This window comes from Penicillium oxalicum, chromosome IV, assembly GCF_001723175.1.
Source record: "Penicillium oxalicum strain HP7-1 chromosome IV, whole genome shotgun sequence".
NCBI classification, from domain to species: domain Eukaryota; kingdom Fungi; phylum Ascomycota; class Eurotiomycetes; order Eurotiales; family Aspergillaceae; genus Penicillium; species Penicillium oxalicum.
The window spans coordinates 1,721,180-1,734,317 of record NC_064653.1 but is presented as its reverse complement, the minus strand read 5'-3'; the positions used below and the strand labels follow the sequence as shown (position 1 = coordinate 1,734,317).

Here is a 13,138-nt window from a genome sequence, read left to right as displayed (position 1 = left end):
ATCTCTTTGGTTTGTCCGGAGATTTCACGACGACCTTGATCCATCTCATCGGTTAAGCCCAGCTGCCCGAGGGCTCGTAATTGACCTCTTTGGTTGGAAGAGAACCCAAATGGTTCTTTGAGCAGGTACGATGTTCACTTTTATTCCTCTGTCTTTGAACGCTCTAAACTGAGTCTTTACTGTCGACAGCGCCGAAATGACCCCTACCAGATATGCCCTCGTCGGAACCGGGGGACGAGCCTCGTTCTTCTATACGGCAATCATTCAGAGCTTCCAAGAGAGCGCACAGCTGGTCGCGTTTTGCGATACGAATCAAACGCGAATGAATGTCGCTAATGACCGACTGCAAGAACTGGGCGTGGCACGATTGCCGACTTTCAAGGCCCATGAGTTCGACCGCATGATCGAGGTAACAAGACCCGAGACCATCATTGTCACCACCATTGATCGGACACATCATCAGTACATCATCCGGGCGATGGAACTGGGATGCAATGTGCTCACCGAGAAACCCATGACCGTGGACGAAGTAAAATGCCAGATGATTTTGGATGCTGTCAAGGCGACCAACCGTCAACTCCGAGTGGCCTTCAACTATCGTTACGCTCCGCATAATAGCAAAGTCCGAGAGCTCCTAATGAAAAATGCCATTGGCAAAGTGACCTCGATCCATTTCGAATGGTTGCTCAACACTCAACATGGGGCGGATTACTTTCGTCGCTGGCATCGAGACAAGCGGAACAGTGGTGGACTTCTCGTCCACAAGTCGACGCACCACTTTGACCTCGTCAACTTTTGGCTCGACAGTCACCCTGTGACGGTCTTTGCTCAGGGGGATCTCAAGTTCTACGGTAAGGAGAACGCCGAGCTTCGTGGAGTGACGGAGTTCTACTCCCGGGCCCATGGCAGTTCCGCCGCGGCCAGCGATCCATTTGCCCTCCATATGGAGGAACATCCCCAATTGAAAGCCATGTACCTTGACGCAGAGCATGAAGATGGATACTATCGAGACCAGAGCGTATTTGGCGACGGGATCAGCATTGAAGATACCATGGGGGTTCTGGTGAGCTATCAGTCAGGAGCCATCCTGACGTACAGCCTCGTCGCTTACTGTCCCTGGGAGGGATTCCGTGTTCACTTCAACGGGACCCAGGGCCGCCTTGAATTGGATGTACTCGAACAGTCTTATGTAAATTCAGGCGGGGAGCAGGCTCAGGAGGGCGCCGTGGCCCATACGAAAGTCACCGTGCATCCAATGTTTGCACCACCTTTCGAGGTGCCCATTACTGAAGGGGAGGGTGGCCATGGAGGAGGCGATCCGGTGCTACTGAATGATCTCTTTGGAGAGCCAGCTCCGGATGCATTGCGACGCGCTGCATCCCACGTCGACGGGGCAATGTCGATCCTGACAGGAATCGCCGCCAACAAGGCCATCCGTACTGGACAGGTCGTGCAAGTGCGCGATCTGGTGAGTTTTTAGTGAAAGGCTCACCATCAAATTAACAAGCTCGTCCGTCTCGTGTCGAATCAAAGGCCCGTCTGGACGATCATCACTTCCAAGAGGTCAACTCATTGAGATGGGATCAATCAATCTGCACATGTCTTAGTCTCAAGTAGTCTTAATAAAGACCATCTGACAACGCGTCTGGTGGCTCATTATTTCCCATTTCCCACTCTGTTTCTCGAGTTTCCGACTCTGTGCCTTGCAAATAGGACCCACAAAAAGCCTGTACCGTCCAAGGACGACCGATCGCGATATCAGCGAGCGTGTGAGCCCCTCTGGTAGCGTGTCCAGCACATAATGCCGGGGGCTTGTTGTGGCTTCAAACATGGCCGGTTATGATGGCCCCCCCTTGCCGCCCCTTTAATTAGTCGAAGACTTGCCGTCATCTTTTCGGGGCGCTACAAAAGCAAGCTTCAAGCTTCTATGCGTTCATTTGGGGAGCCACACGCCGATCGAATCTCGAACAAGACTGGTCGGGACGGTTGACGAAAAGCTGAGGTGCCGGTCCGGTTTACTCTATTTCCACCTGAACGTTGTTCCCCCGCAGCTTTTACCAGACACGCGGGTGGCCCGAGATAACCTCACAGTAACACCACTTGCAGCACAGGTTGGACGACTCCGAAGATCTGATCACCTACCATCTACACTCTTGACTCCTTTCTGTTCTTCAAAGTGACTTGAACTGGCGCACTCCAATTCGAGGCCGATGCAGAACCATTCGTCACAGCAACCTGGTTCCTTCTCCTCCGAGCCGTTGCAGCCATGAGCATACACTCCGTCGACTATGCGCAGCGAAGTCCTCAACTGGAAAATTCCCCTGCGGTCGACTTGGAGGCCGGCCATCAATCGCCTGGCTCTGCAGCATCTCCTACAAGGGGAAACTCCATTGCCGAGGCCTTTACGAGTGCCGCGGCCAGAGTCAATTCCACCGATACTGCGAAACGCCGCGGGCGGCGATCAAACACGGCGCGATCATACCACCCCGATGGCTTTTTGAGTGAAATCAACTGGCAACCTGGAACGGAGCCGGGAATTGATCCCACAAAACCTCTACCGCCCTACAGCTCAGAATGGTCGTCAAATGTGCCGGGCGACCTGCAGCGCGAATGCGAGATTACCGTGGTGGATTTCTCGCAGAATGAGATGCGTCAATACGAGCTCGACAATGAGACGCTACCGGCATTCCTGGCTCGCGAGCGAGAGCCGTGGGTTCAATGCCGCTGGATCAATGTCAATGGACTCAGCTGGGACGTGATCAAAAGCGTGGGCAGCCACAAGGGGCTCCATCGACTGGCCATTGAGGATGTTGTTCATACCACCAATCGAACCAAAGCGGATTGGTACTCCGATCACGCTTTCATTTCGCTGACGCTCCAGAAGCTCGTCAAACTTCAAGATCCCGATAGCAGCGACTCGGAAGACGAGGAAGGGGGGAATATCTGGGACAGCAAGGAGCGCAAGAACTCTGTGGCAAGTGACAAGAGCTCTGTGACGATGAAACGTCTGACCAAGCGACGCCTCATTCTCGATGCGCTGAAAGACCTGTTTCCCGCAAAACGCCCGAAGCAGAGCAGTGAGACAAGGGCACCCGTGGGCGCAAGTGTTCGCCCAGGCCCGAGACCACGAGATGCCCAGCGAGCCTCCCAGTTTGGAAACGTCGCACCAGCACGGGCGGCGACGGCGCGAACGCTTCAGCGATATCGCGGCGGTCCCAATGAAGATCGGATTGATTTCATGGAGCGCCACGCCTCTTTAGCTTCCAAGGGCCTATGCGTCACTCTGGAACAAGTGTCGGTCTTCCTACACGCCGATAACACGGTCACCTCTTTTTTCGAAAACAGTGCAGACGACATCGAAGCCCCCATCGTTCGGCGTCTGAGCTCTCCGGAAACGATCCTCCGGCAATCATGTGATGCGAGTATGCTTTTGCAAGCGATTCTCGACGCGGTCATCGATCTTGCGATTCCCGTCACAATGGCCTATCAGGATGCGATTGGCGATCTCGAACTGGAAGTCTTGACTGACCCAGACATCGATCAGTCCAAGAGCCTCTATATATTGACATCCGAAATCGCCGTGTTGCGAAACTCGATGCAGCCCATGGTGGCAGTCATCAACGCTCTTCGGGACCACCGATCAGATCCGATTGGAACCCCGGGCTTCGGAGGCCTGCGAAAGGCAATGTTCAGTCCGACTGTGACTCCAGGAGAACCTGACCTGCCACCGCACTCTGGTGTAATCGGCACAATCACGCCTAATCTGAAGAGTTTGGGCGGCTCGAGTGTCACCATCAGCACCATGTGTCACACGTACCTTGGGGACGTTCTCGATCATTGTATTACGATTGTAGAAGGGTATGATCAGATGCGACGAGCTGCCGATAACATGATCGACCTGATTTTCAACACCATCGGAGCCTACCAGAATGAAAGTATGAAACAACTGACCATCGTCACTTGTCTCTACCTTCCAATGACCTTCCTTACGGTACGTTCTTATTCGCGTCTGATGTCATTGCCCCTGCCAACATGAGAACTGATGATTGAACCCTAGGGTTATTTTGGGATGAACTTCACGCACTTCCAGGGCATCGAGAATAGCGACTCGTAAGTCTCATCCACTGATGGTGCCTGATTTGAATTATGCCTTATCTTCTTCGCAGTTACTTCTGGAAAATTGCCGTGCCGTTTGTCGTTGTGACCACACTCTTTCTCATGTGAGTTACCTACATTGCCCCTCCAGGTGTGGTAATCCATTGCTGATGTGTTCTTCTTTCTCTCGACCAGGCGCGATAAAATCCAGCGCTACGCTGTCATGCTTGCACAGAGACGACTCATTGTCAGTTCGCGGAAGCAACGAAAAGAAAGGAAGAAGAGATGATCTTTCTACTCGCATCTCTCGAGTTTTGCGCAGCATTCAAATGGCGTTTCTGTGCTTTACTGTTGAAATATCCCCTTGTTGTATCAGAGGTAGCTCGGCAAGCCCCTACCCCTTGAGCAGAGATCATGTCTTCCATTCATTTTGTATTATACATTGTGCATATTGTCCACGGACGAGGTGTAACTCATCCAATATTCTTTCGGCGGAAAGCCATATAAGCCTTCCAGGGCAATCTCCAGTCGCCACTGAGTAGTTCGGGGCGGAATACATCAAAATCATACTGCTGTAGGCGCTCCAACCACAGGCGAGTAGCCACCGCAGGCATAAAGACCCCGAATGCTCGGTTCACTTCATCAAGAGGCGACTCACTTCCCCGGGCTTCCCCTAGCGCGGAAGTATCGTACTCATGACCTTCTTCACCTTCATGCTCAAAGGCATGTCCCACGTCCTCTCCGGCGCGAAGATTGCTCAGCATCTGGTCCACCGTAATCAAGTGGTCACTTGCTCGAGTTGCGACTGCGAAGACGGCATCTCGAAGACCCTCCGCGTCGGCACCTCGTCTCAAGACCTCTTCCTCCTTCACACCGTGCTGTGCCATGATATCCAAGGGCAGCATCACTGCGCCTTGCTTGGCTCCACCGCTCATGCCGGGAGGTCCACTCGGGGACTGAGGTGATGGAGGCGGGAACGCAACCAGGGGTAGTCCGCGCAAGATTGCAGCGATACCCACAGCCTTGCCAATGTGCGATGCGACATGGTCCGCGGTGACTGATGTCATCGGCAGTGCGGCCAGCGTGAGGTACATGAGAGTCGAGTAGGTGTTCTCGGCGTAGGATTCAAGAGCCGCAATGTTGGGATAGGGATCGTTTGTGAGGGTTTGCTCTCGAGCATTGATCAAGCGAATGAGCCAGCCTCGGGTGATTTTTGCACGGCCCTGGGTGCGCTCGTGAAGGTCAGAGATGGCCGAGGCGAGAAGAATCGCCACGGGTTCCTTGGGCGGAGCGCCAGCAAGGATTTTTGCGATCGCATCTCGCCAGAATTGTAGTCGCATAAGACCGATCGTAGGCGAAGATGTTGTCTCGGGAATCATGGATAGAGAAACATTGAGAGCACGCAAGGCGATGTAGAATGACCGGGCATGCTGTGGGATAAAGGTGCTGAGAGTGTATGAGGGACGGTCATATTTTCTGGTGCACAATTATAACGGTTAACAGTCTGATTCCTTCAAGAAAATCACTCAGAGTCCCCATCGATCTGCGCAAAGAAAACAAAAATGGCTCGAGGGGGAATCGCATACGAGAGCAGGGACACGCAGTATCGATGCGCTCCTTTAATTTCGTCGGGGGTAGGAGAAGCGTGGATTGGCGCAGTCCGACTGAAACTTCTTGACTGAGGCCACTGACTTTGCGATGAAAGCCAGCATGTCCTCGTGGCCCGACACGGGCTGGTTATATTGCGGAGAAGTGGCATTGAAGATGGATGAAAAGACGAAGATCAGCTTGTCCGAGCGCCGGTCTGGATGTAATCCACTCTAGCGTATTGGCCCGCTCAATGAGATAGACGACCATATGGGGCAATCTTATGAAGAACTTGAAGGTCTTTCTAGAACTAACAATGCTTATTTCCCGTATCAAAATAGATTTTGCAAATACTAGTCAGATCGCAAAATTGAGGGCAAAGAATGTACCATGTTCTAGTGCAACTGATAGTTTTCGACCTAGAGCACTTTGACCTTTTTCGGACGCTGACGTCGATCGCGCCGGTTTCGCGTCTCTCGGCGCGTCTTCCGAACTTTTCTTCTCGAGCTCTCCCTCTACTCCAAACTGGACCGTGTCAACAACGACCATGGACGAGGATCTCGACCACCGGCCAGCGAAAAGACAACGTTTCTTTGCTGAAAGCCCTGCAAGCCTGTCAGGGACCCCAAAGTCGGATGTTGCACCCAATCCACAGCGCTTTTTAGAACAAAACGATGGCGAGACAAAGCAAAACGGTCGAGCAGAACAGCCAGAAACTACGAGGATTCAAACATCAAACTGCGGGTTGACAAATCCGATCGCTGCCCTTCCAACCGCCGCCTTGTCTGATGCATCGACACGACCAGCAACGAATGGAGCGGCTACACCAGAGCAGCCTGACACCTCGGACGGTTTCGATGCCGAACTATTTACAAGCATCATCGGGCAGGAATTGCCCACCGATTCCCTTGAGAAAATCAAATCAGCCTCATCCAACGATATCGAACGAGCTGTCAATGTGTTTTTCGACGGATCCTGGAAGAAACCCGTCAAAGCCAACACGGGCGGAATAGGCGGGACAAAACAAGTGCCACTTCGATCGACATCGAGTGTGAGCGGGCCGAATCAATCGTCGCCTGCACGAATGATCTCCAAGGGGCAGAAAGATCCAACGGAACCGGAGTCTGTACTCTCCAGGCAACCCGCAGCCCGTTACGTGGGTGCATTCGGTGTTGGAGGTTGGGCGACAAGGAGTGGACAGGCGCTGCTCAAGCATGGCGATGTGGTTCACATTGAGCGAGCTCGATCTCAGCCAGTTGCTAAACGTGGTCGCAACGGCAAGCTTTTTACCAACACCAAGGGCGATGTCCTGACACGGTTCACAAACGCTGCTGGGCAGGAAATTGGCCGACTTCCGCACGAGACGGCCGAATGGGTGTCGACTCTGATTGATCAGAAAATATGCCGGTTTGACGGAGTCTGTGTTTTTATTCCTGACAGGGTGCGAGTCAACGATACGGTCTATCTACAATTGAAATGTTGGCTTCGTGAAGAGGCATTTCAGCGTGGGGCGTTCTTGAGCAACGCGGATGACAATCGGTCCATGGGTCTGTTTGAAGAGAAGGAAAGTACAGAAGAGAAAAACTTGCGGCTTCGACAAGTGGCTCTGGTAAAACTCTTCCATGAAATCAATCTACAACCAACCTCCACAAATCCAACAACAGAGAAACACAAGCGTGACGGCATACTTCGCGCGGCTGAGATGGCAGAGCAGTACGACGGCACCAAGAAAGACAGACCTAAATCCAGCAAGGATGCGAACGACTCCTCATCCGAAGAGGAAACCGCGGAACTTGAAGAAGACCAGCTCGACACTCTGTACCGTAAGGCGCAGTCGTTCGATTTCAACATGCCCGAGGCTGAGCCCGGGCCAACTTTCAGATTGAATCTCCGAAAATATCAAAAGCAGGCTTTGCACTGGATGCTTTCTAAGGAAAAAGACCGGAAGGAGGCACGAGAACGGTCCATGCATCCCCTGTGGGAAGAATACACTTGGCCGACCAAAGATGTGGATGATCAAGAATTGCCGTCCGTGCAGGGCATCGATCATTTCTACGTGAATCCTTACTCCGGTGACCTCAGCGTAGATTTCCCTGCTCAAGAACAGCATTGCCTGGGAGGTGTTCTTGCTGACGAGATGGGTCTCGGGAAGACCATCGAAATGCTCAGCCTTGTTCACTCACACAAATCTGAGCCTCGATCACAAATTTCGGATACAATCAATTCGGTCAATGACCTGACAAGGGTCCCAGTCGCAACTAGTGGAGTGGTGGCTGCACCCTACACTACTTTGGTAGTCGCTCCGACTTCGCTCCTGGCGCAGTGGGAGAGCGAGGCACTCAAGGCCTCCGAGCCCGGCTCAATGAGGGTCCTTTTATACTACGGAGCAGACAAGGCCGTGAATCTGCGTGAGCTTTGCTGTGAGGCGAACTATGCCAATGTGCCTCATGTTATTGTGACTAGCTATGGCGTTGTTCTATCGGAATACCGCCAGTTTGCGGCCCAGTCTCCATTCACCTCGGCCTCGCATGGAGGCCTCTTTTCAGTTGAATTCTTCCGCGTCATTCTTGACGAAGCTCATATGATCAAAAATCGCCGCTCAAAGTCCGCAAGAGCCTGCTACGAGATCCAGGCTGTCCACCGGTGGGTTCTCACCGGTACCCCAATCGTCAACCGTTTAGAGGATCTGTTCAGTCTCGTGCGCTTTTTGAAGGTAGAGCCTTGGAGCAATTTCTCTTTCTGGAAGACCTTTATTACGGTGCCCTTTGAGAACAAAGATTATGTCCGTGCGCTTAATGTTGTACAAAGCGTTTTGGAACCACTTGTGCTCCGACGAACAAAAACAATGAAGACGCCCGAAGGCGAGCCTCTAGTGCCGTTGCCTAAGCGCACGGTTACAATTGAAGAAGTAGAGCTCTCGGAGCAAGAACGAGAAATCTACGACTGCATCTACACTCGCGCGAAGAGAACGTACAATGACAATGTTGAGGCTGGAACTCTGCTCAAGTCATACACTACCATTTTCGCTCAGCTCCTGAGGCTCCGCCAAACATGCTGCCATCCGGTTCTGACGCGCAATAAGGAAATCGTCGCCGATGAAGAGGTCGTAGCAGCAGCGCTTGATGCCACCAATGACTTGACAGATGACATGGACCTTCAAGAATTGATCAATCGATTCACGGCATCCACCGAGAGTGCCGAGGCGGAGGATAGATCCGTTGTTTTCACTACACACGCTCTCCGACAGATTCAAACCGAGTCGAGCGGAGAATGTCCAATCTGCTGCGAGGAGCCCATGATCGATCCCGCCGTCACAGCGTGCTGGCACAGCGCCTGTAAAAAATGTCTCTCGGACTACGTGCACCACCAAACAAGCAAAGGGGAGAAAGCTCGCTGCTTCTCGTGCCGAGCGGATGTGGATGCACGGGACATCTTCGAGGTTGTAAAGCATCCTCTCTCTCATCCAGCCACGCCCATGGAGGAGAGCTCCGGTTGTGACACACCACTCCCAAGCTCGCAGCCTGCTCCTCGCATCTCTCTCCGTCGAATCAACCCTCTTTCGCCCTCGGCCCATACATCGGCCAAAATCCACGCGTTAATTAACCATCTGGCACGCGTCCCACCGAACACAAAGTCTGTCGTCTTCTCCCAATTCACCTCGTTCCTTGACCTCATCGGTCCCCAGCTTTCCAAAGTGGGCATCTCCCATCTTCGACTCGACGGATCCATGCCACAAAAGGCCCGTGCCGCGGTGCTAGCACAGTTCACCAAAACCGAAGATTTTGCAGACGACACTGTCGACGCGGAAGACGAAACGCCCGGACAGACTCGCTTTTCAAAATCGAAATCTGCCAAGCCAGATCCCAGTCCGAGTGTGCTACTCATCTCCTTACGGGCCGGTGGTGTTGGGCTGAACTTGACCGTTGCCAGCAACGTCTTCGTCATGGATCCTTGGTGGAGTTTCGCCATCGAGGCACAAGCTATTGATCGTGTGCATCGCATGGGCCAGTTGCGTGATGTTTCCGTGACTCGGTTTATCGTGAAGGATTCGATCGAGGGTCGAATGCTTCGTGTCCAGGAACGTAAAATGAATATTGCTGGCTCGCTCGGTCTGCGTGTCGGTGGCGATGAGGGAGACGACGACAAGAAGAAGGAGCGTATCGAGGAGCTGAAATTGTTGTTTGAGTAATTCAAGCAGTGGATTTTTCCCTCGGTCTGGCTTGCAGGCATACGAGAAAAGGGAAAGGGACCCAAGTATTAGGGCCTGGCTTGTACATGTGTTATCTACATAGCGTACCTGGTAGCATTTTCATATACCCCTTCATAGATTTGTACAAACTCGCGTCTAACTAGGTTTGTCTGCTTAAAGTGGATGGAAGACTTTCATCCGTTCATTGCACCCTTAGTAGCCTTACATAGATGATCGTTCTTTTACACTATGATGCTGAGAGCTTCTATCTAGACACCGGACCCGTCTCAATTTACTATCAAGTCGAGGAAGATGGGAATCCGTCTCAGGCAAGCACGTTGATGGTGAGGTGCTACCTGAATTGTAAACTCCAGAGCACAATCCCTTCAAGGCACTCATCACATAGGAAGAATCTTCAGCCAAGCAACCAAATCACCGAATGAATAGGTATTACTTCGACAAGAGTAAATCATCACATTAGACACAGGGGATATATCTCAGTTGCTCAGGAAACAACAAAAAAAAAGAAAGGTAATCAAAAACAGAAAATCGAAATCGGAATCAAACCAGAGATTCTCTCATCCAGGTGATGAACGAGTTCCTCAAAGCTTCCAAGTACGAATCGATGCATCACTGTTCACTCTAGTGACTTCCAGAGTGAGGGTGAGCAACTTTGTGCAACTTCTCCTTCAATTTGTGCAAAGTACCCTGCTTTCCGTGGTCGGAGCTCGTCTTGGGACTTGATTTATCCGCGCTGTCGGCGGCGTTATATACCTGCTTATTGTCGGGGCTGGGTTCTTTCTCTTTCTGAGCGGCTGACGCATTTTCTGCCTCCTTTTCGAACTTCTCTTCCGAGACGGGCGCGAGGCTCTGCGGCCCTTTCAAAGCTTCTTCGCTGACATCCTGGTGGCCGATGGTCTTGGAGGGATTGCTACTCTGCGCTGGGCTTCCACTCGCAATATCAGTGCTCTCGGACACACGCTGCTCGGTCTTGGTGGGCTCGGCAGTGTGAGTGGTGCCCTCGCTTGTTCGAACTTGGCCTGAGCTCGATGGAAGAGCGGTGGTGGCTGCGCCCTCAACAGGCACTGGTGACAAATCGGATGAGCCGATGTTTGCCTTTGAGCTCACCGCGGCACCCTCGACAGGCATGGGTTGGAGGGCGCTCGAGGTCATGTCCACTGGTGCGGGAATGTTGGCTGAATTTGAGGGAATGGAAGTCATGGGCCCGCCCTCAACAGGCACTGGAGAGATCTCAGACGAGCCCAGAAGTGGCCCAGAAGTTTGGTTTGGGTTCGAGGCGGTCAAGTTCACAGCAGCACCCTCGACAGGCACAGGCGAGTTCGCAGTTGGAACCATATTGACAGGAGATGTAAGGCCGGCCCTGAGTACGGTCGAAGTAGGGTTAGTTCCCTCTGCGTTCGTACCCTCAACAAGGTCCTTGCGAAGGGGATCTGACTGGGCACCGTCTAGTCGTGGCTCCTGAGGAGCAGTGTTGGCTTCGGAAATGGAAGCACCGGGTTGTTCTTCAAGAGCTCAAGATAAATGATTAGCTTCATTTCCCTCAATGTCGCATTCATGCAGGTATTCGCCAGTAGTACGATGGAGAAATCCTGGTCCTCGCGAGACAGAGTACCCGTCTCTTATGAGAGCACTGCGGCGCAGCTTGTCTTTCACATGCCCCTGCAGCTAGGCTCGGGAGTAAATTAGAAAAGTGGTAAGTCTTACCATCGCGATTACCCGCATCGTAGGGGTCATCCGGGCTTCCCTTGCCCTGTACTCCGGAGACCGGTTCGTCACCGTGAGAGGTCGACTGCTGCTGGGCTGAGCTGCTGCCCTCGCCCCAAATAGCAGCCGTAGCTGCACCAACGACTTTATTCACGGTTTCCATTTTGGCGGAACGATTTTCCGAAATAACAGAAATTGACAGTATGCGTCCCTCCGCAGGGTAGAGTTAATATCAGTCGGGATGAGAAGGTTTACAAGATGGAAGATGTAGCGTCTGACGAGATCTCGAATTCGTTACTGGGCGAGACCCAAGGAGGGGGATACCGGTGCGCTTTAAAGTCTTCCGGAGAGTACCTGTCAATGTGGATAATATCAGGGCCGATTGAGATGAATGGTGGGGGCTTGCACAGATGTCATCAATGGCCGAGACAAATAGATTAATTGGCGTCGGCCACCTGCACAATGCGGCAATGGGACAGACGCAGTTTAGCTTTAGTCCAGAGTTTGCGAGGCGGGCGAAGAGAGCGGTATATTTTAAAAAACTACGTCAGCGGAGCTTCGAAGTCGATTCTGGCTGCAGAAGACAAGCTGCCGTCATCTGCTGATGGCTAATCTTCACTTGCAGAAGTGGTGATGGATCCAAGTGGATTGGGTGATTGTCGTCTGGAGAGAAGAGCTGTGGCTCCAGAGAGATGGCATCATATGACGTCACTATCACACAGGGACTCGTAACGTGAGGCACGTGAGGAACGAGAGGAGCGTGGCTTCAACCACACTGGCGTACCACACGCTATACAGATAGTGTAAGCTGCACGAGAAGGTGCAGGTACACTGGTGTGTGCCTTCTGATCGAATCAGTTGTGTGACCATGCTGAGCTTATTTTCAGATCTCTAATGTAAGAGTATTCTTGGGGGTGTTTTTGGACTCGCAACACGCTATACTTGGTCCTAAGGCTAGAACAGGACTGCACTTTTCATCGAGGCGGCATCTGCGAAAGTGCTGCTCTTCGACAAAGTTCTAAAATACCGTAGATTGGCTGATCCATGAGCTCTTAATAGACTCTATAGTCCATCTACGATTTGTGTGTACCTTGCCTATGAGTTGCTCTGTACTCTGTCTACCAAGTCGACGTTTCAAATTACAGTGCTGAATTGTGGAGGGTCAAAGCCCAGCACTGCCACACAAAACCCACGTATCTCGTGGACGATCGACGGGTCTCGATTGATGGGCTACTAACTAGCATCTAAACTGAATGCAAGGCGCATGAAAACGGTCAAGTCATCCCGTACGTCCGAAGCTAATCTCTCTAAACGTGAACTCCCCTCTCAAACAGGGGGAGGCGGCTTGAAGCCAAGGCAATGCAGCTTTTCACGGATGACAGCCAGATACATGACGAAATAGTCGTTGTCCGGTGATACAGGTTTAAAAGGCATATGAGGATAGGCTGTGGACAGAACCATTCAAGTAACCATCTGCCCAGGAACGGCGAGTCCTGTAGATATCATAGGTGGGTTTGCATGGCAACCTCGCGGGCACCCGCG

General features: G+C 52.3%; 5 protein-coding genes across 5 annotated transcripts; 3 read left to right on the top strand and 2 right to left on the bottom strand.

The window, feature by feature from the left end:
• Positions 1–196: 196 nt before the first annotated feature.
• POX_d05381 (uncharacterized protein) lies at positions 197–1,480 on the top strand (the record flags this gene model as incomplete). The annotated part of the gene is made up of 1 exon (XM_050114228.1): positions 197–1,480. One exon carries the CDS (start codon positions 197–199, stop codon positions 1,478–1,480), a length of 1,284 nt encoding a protein of 427 aa, XP_049969179.1.
• A 786-nt stretch (positions 1,481–2,266) lies between these two features.
• Positions 2,267–4,384, top strand: POX_d05380 (uncharacterized protein; the record flags this gene model as incomplete). The annotated part of the gene is made up of 4 exons (XM_050114227.1): positions 2,267–3,991; positions 4,058–4,110; positions 4,167–4,220; positions 4,291–4,384. 4 exons carry the CDS (start codon positions 2,267–2,269, stop codon positions 4,382–4,384), a joined length of 1,926 nt encoding a protein of 641 aa, XP_049969178.1.
• Positions 4,385–4,568: 184 nt separating this feature from the next.
• POX_d05379 (uncharacterized protein) lies at positions 4,569–5,854 on the bottom strand (the record flags this gene model as incomplete). Its single annotated transcript, XM_050114226.1, has 2 exons — positions 4,569–5,571; positions 5,622–5,854. The coding sequence occupies 2 exons, from the start codon at positions 5,852–5,854 to the stop codon at positions 4,569–4,571; spliced, it is 1,236 nt and encodes a 411-aa protein (XP_049969177.1).
• Positions 5,855–6,229: 375 nt separating this feature from the next.
• POX_d05378 (DNA repair protein rad5) lies at positions 6,230–9,871 on the top strand (the record flags this gene model as incomplete). The annotated part of the gene is made up of 1 exon (XM_050114225.1): positions 6,230–9,871. The coding sequence occupies one exon, from the start codon at positions 6,230–6,232 to the stop codon at positions 9,869–9,871; it is 3,642 nt and encodes a 1,213-aa protein (XP_049969176.1).
• A 642-nt stretch (positions 9,872–10,513) lies between these two features.
• Positions 10,514–11,759, bottom strand: POX_d05377 (uncharacterized protein; the record flags this gene model as incomplete). The annotated part of the gene is made up of 2 exons (XM_050114224.1): positions 10,514–11,403; positions 11,597–11,759. 2 exons carry the CDS (start codon positions 11,757–11,759, stop codon positions 10,514–10,516), a joined length of 1,053 nt encoding a protein of 350 aa, XP_049969175.1.
• Positions 11,760–13,138: the final 1,379 nt, after the last annotated feature.